At 36.1% G+C, this 4,836-nt stretch overlaps 1 protein-coding gene across 1 annotated transcript; it reads left to right on the forward strand.

Moving 5' to 3' along the window:
* Window positions 1-3,985: 3,985 nt before the first annotated feature.
* On the forward strand, window positions 3,986-4,535 carry LOC125349992 (multiple coagulation factor deficiency protein 2 homolog). Its single transcript, XM_048344253.1, has one exon. It carries the CDS (start codon window positions 4,013-4,015, stop codon window positions 4,481-4,483), a length of 471 nt encoding a protein of 156 aa, XP_048200210.1. The 5' UTR covers window positions 3,986-4,012; the 3' UTR covers window positions 4,484-4,535.
* The last annotated feature ends 301 nt before the right edge of the window (window positions 4,536-4,836 follow it).

Consider the following 4,836-nt stretch of genomic DNA (forward strand, 5'->3'; position numbering starts at 1 on the left):
TTTTATGATGTCAAGTGTTTGGTACACCTCATTGGAAATAGTAGCATAAACAAACTGAGAAATACAACTTTTGTGCTTTCAGGGCAATTGTGTTTTTACAAATACATGGATACAGAAATAATACAATGCCATCAAGATGCAGACAATTTTATAAACCCTACTAGTGGTGTTTGTTCATTGATATTTTTATTTATTTCAGTCTTATCCTAAATGAGTCCGCTGTATGGATGCATCTTCATTTTTTCTCTGACTTGCAAATGCAAAAGAAATGATAGTGAACATAAACAGAATCTCTCATCCAACACTTTGGGCTATGAAAAAACATAATATAAATTTGACTTCATCATCAAAAAATATTCATGGGTCTACCACAATCAGTCTATGACAAGATGTTCTTCTTATATAATATACTGGCTCTTTCTGTAACCAGATTGTGAGTTCTTCCTGCCAGCCAAAAGCTGGTATATTCTTGGAAATGTCTCTTCCAAAATTTAGAAAGAAAAGACAGAGATAATTTACACTCTAGGAAATTATTATGTCCATAAAATACACGGATGAATTTTCTCATTGGGGTGGGGGAGGCAAAACCTCAGGTATGTTGGTAGAAAAGTCCTTTTTGCTATATATCAATGTGTGATTTTTATTAGATACTTCCTTTTGCTTGTAGACTGAAGTATTGCCCTCATGTTCTTATTTTAGAACCGAGTTCTCAAAATCGGCTGCACATTAAATCACCCGGAGTTTGTAATGAATTCTTCCAATGCCTATGTGCCATTCCATAGGAACATTGCTTTGACTGACCTAAGGTAGAGCCCAGTTACTGGGATGTTTTTGTCCTCATAACTCCCAAGGAAATTCTATTGTACATCGAGAATTGAGGCAAAGTCAGTTTGTCTGGTTTTATCTTGTTAGTGAGTCCAGAATGCTGTTTGGAATGGAATACGTATCTCAGGTGTGTTTACTTTTATATCTGACAAGATTGGAATGAATGACGAACTTGAGTGAAGCCCAGAGGAGCAGAAAATATCAATGTGACTGTCAGTTTACTCCTGAGCTCCGGAGCCTTCCTGGAGACATCCTCAGTCTGTCTTCTGATGCTTCAGAACAGATGGTTCCTCTTCACAAAACATTTTGCTATTTATAACTAGTTTGATAATTTAAGGCCAGATTCTTCCCTCACACTGCAAAGAAGCCTTCAGTGGGTCTCAAGGCAATCTTAGTCCTAACACGAAGACTATTCCACACCCATCAATGTTCTGAATGCCACAGGCTCGTGCCGCATTTCTTTTGGGATATCTGTGTGCCTCATTGTTTTAATCTTTCAATAAATATAGGATTTAGCATTATAATGCTTCCAAAGGTCTTCCTCATTTAGAATGTTCCTTAAAAAATGAAATTAAGTGCTGCTGACAGGAAAAGTGTCTCCCTGCCCAAGGCCACCTGCTGATCAAAATTATTCAATATTTGTTTTCTGTTTTTATTAAGTTTTGCCCTTTAGGAAATGCCACTAGCCATGTAATAAGTGACATGCTACTAAGTTGCATATGTTCCTTCTTAATACCCTTCCATGCTATTATGACATAAAAAATAAAATTCTGATAGAATTATTCTATTTTCTCTCAGTTGTAGAAAATGAGGCATTTTAATTCTTCTGGGGAAGGGTTGGTGGTAGTAACCAATGTTTTCCTTTTCTGAACATATTATACTTACAGTCTCATAATCTATGTGGTTCAGAGTTATTGAAACTAAACAAAATGCATACTCAGCAGCACATTTGCCAGATTTGTTAAAAAGCACATTTTAAAAGAAATATGCTAATTTGCTAACATCTTAAATTACAAGCTTCAAGATCAACCCTCTTTGGAAGTTATAAAGATTAAGTACAGAGATAAATTGAAATACAGAGATAACACTGAGTTAAATGCTTCCTTTTCCTAACTACCATTTACTTTTGTGATGCTCATAAGCTAGTCTTTTGAGGGTCAAAGCAATGAAACTCAACTAATTTCTATAGTTTTCCATTGAATATACATAAGAGAAACCCTGCAGAATTCCATCCTATGAGAGGACACATCCCCTTCTCTACAGAGCCTCAGCCACGTCCAATTTTACACATTTGAAGCTTCATTATATTACTCTACTTAATTAATTTAACATCTGATTTTATTAGATTTTTTCCCAACTGACAAGATGGAATCATTTTAATGGCATAATAAAACTAATTTAATTTTACATGTATTTTTCTTTTTATGTGAGCAATCATAAATCCAAGTTAAAGAATGGCATACTGTTGATCAAAATTTTAATGAGGACAATGGTAACTCATTATCACTTTTAAAGCCCTCTCTTGGAAGAGGTAAATAAACACAGTAATGCAAACCATGTTTGACTACAGTCTGGACCCTATTGTTCTAACAGAGATTTCCAAGGTCAGTGGCTTCATCGCACTGGCCCTTTGTTTCCTCACTTGTGAAATCAGAGTATTAGACTATAGGCTTGTGGTTAAAACTGTGTCCTTTGTAGCCCTCAATCAAGCCACCTGAGAAGCAGAGCTGCTTAGAAGCAGCCGTGCAGCGCTCACTCCTTTCATCTGACTCCTTTTTCCATTGATTTTATACTGTAGGTTCCTTCCATTTGAAAAATTTTACAGGAGGACTGATTTGACTTTGTTTACATGAAAATTATGCTAAGGACTGATCAACAGCTTATTCAAATTCAGAAGAGAAGATCTCTTTATAATGGTATTTCAGCTCCCTTATTTTGAGTCCCTAAACTCTAGAAAACAAAATGTTCATGTCAGAATATATTGAACTTTAAAATTAAAGGTGGTTGTATATGACTAGTAACATAGTTTGAGACTATCACACCCATTTATATAGTACATCAGAATTACTTGAGTGGCTTCTCGGGGAACAAATTCAGTACATGGCTACAGCCTAGGTGTACTAAATTAGAATCTAGAATAAATGAGAAATGACTGTCTTGGTATGTATGTACTTTTGGAAACATGTATTCAAATTATTGTCTTATTCATTCGCTGTTATGAGTTTTTATTTACACTACATTTATGTGATTTTCACTCTTTAATTTTCTCTTGTATCCCTCATCAGAAAATTAATATATGTTGAACATGATTAAACAAAAATATGAAAAACATGGAGTTTGCAATACTCCACGTTCTAGAACATTTTGAGCATCAGTATGATGCAAATAGAAAATTCCACAACTGCAGGAAACAGGTTGTAGTTAAAATGCTTGCACACTAACAACATTGTATAAAATTACCTTCAGTCTGTATGACATATATATGCGTGTGTGCATATATATATACATCTGTATGACATATATATGTGTGTGTGTATATATATACATATATATGAAATGTAAATTACTTTATGTTTAGACTCAGGTCTCATTCTAAAGAGTTCTCATTATCGACAGGGAACTATTTCAAAATCTAAAAATCAGAAATTGAAAGCAGTTCTCACCCAAAGCATTTAAGATTAGTAATATTCAGCCCCATAACATGAATTTATTTACTGTAACTGAATCAACTAGAATTAAGGAGCAGAATTTTATGGGTTTAACTCTTTCTTTAGAGATAGTGAACAACATGGCCTGCCATGCATTCCTTAAACTTAGCTGAACTTCTTTAGCATCTAGAGGAAAGTTTGTTCTAGCTTACTGCTGAAGAAAGAATAGACAGAATTCCTGCTGTGAATTTATTTCAGTTCATGTCTATGTCAATTAGCAGGAGCCACTAATGACTGAGAGCAGGGAATCAAATCAACTTGTTTTCTCTTCTTGAACTGCAGGCTGCAAGCCAGAGAAGAATAATTAGTAGATCTAAGAAAATGAGCAGTAGTTCCTTTCCTTCGAATACATTTTCTAAATATATAAATGAGAATTTAAAAATATTTCTCCTTATCGTCATTATAAATGAAGTAAGGTGGGAGAGAGAGCGCCCTGGGGACGGGGGCTGGTTAGGCTCAAGCCAAAGGACTTCGCGTATATGGCTGGGACCCTAAGGGTACCAGTGACCATGAGATCACTGCAGCTTCTCAGAGCCCCTTTCCTGTGTGGCCTGCTCTGGGCCTTTTATGCTCCATGTACCAGGGCTCAGGAGCCTGAGGCCGGTGCCCCCCATCCTGGCAGCGTGGGCCTGGATAAGAACACAGTGCATGACCAAGAGCATATCATGGAGCATCTAGAAGGTGTCATCAACAAACCAGAGGCAGAGATGTCCCCACAACAACTGCAGCTTCATTATTTCAAAATGCACGATTATGATGGCAGTAATTTGCTTGACGGCTTAGAGCTCTCCACAGCCATCACACATGTCCATAAGGAGGAGGGGAGTGAGCGGGCACCACCAATGAGTGAAGATGAACTAATCAACATAATAGATGGTGTGTTGAGAGATGATGACAAAAATAATGATGGATACATTGACTATGCTGAGTTTGCAAAATCACTGCAGTAGAGGTTATTTGGCTATCTCCTAGTTAGATGCAAATGTGACCCGTGATAATGTGATTGAATACTTCTGATAATGTAAAATAAAAGTATTTCCAACTACCGCTACAGCATTTTGGTAAAATTGTGTAACGACTTGTTACACTGGGGTGAAAAGGAGAAAATGAGAAGTAAAAGAGGAAAAATAGAACATCCTGTAGTCACGAAGTGCTGTCAAAAGTCTTACTGGACAAGGGCTTGATTAAAGAATTATTTTAAAGAATATTGGATAATTGGAGCCAAGTTCTGAAATTTGACTAGAGAATATTGCTTGTTTGTCTTTTTTAAATTTCAGTTCGTGTTACCTAAAAACTCAAGACA

Source organism: Perognathus longimembris, chromosome 4 (assembly GCF_023159225.1).
Source record: "Perognathus longimembris pacificus isolate PPM17 chromosome 4, ASM2315922v1, whole genome shotgun sequence".
NCBI classification, from domain to species: domain Eukaryota; kingdom Metazoa; phylum Chordata; class Mammalia; order Rodentia; family Heteromyidae; genus Perognathus; species Perognathus longimembris.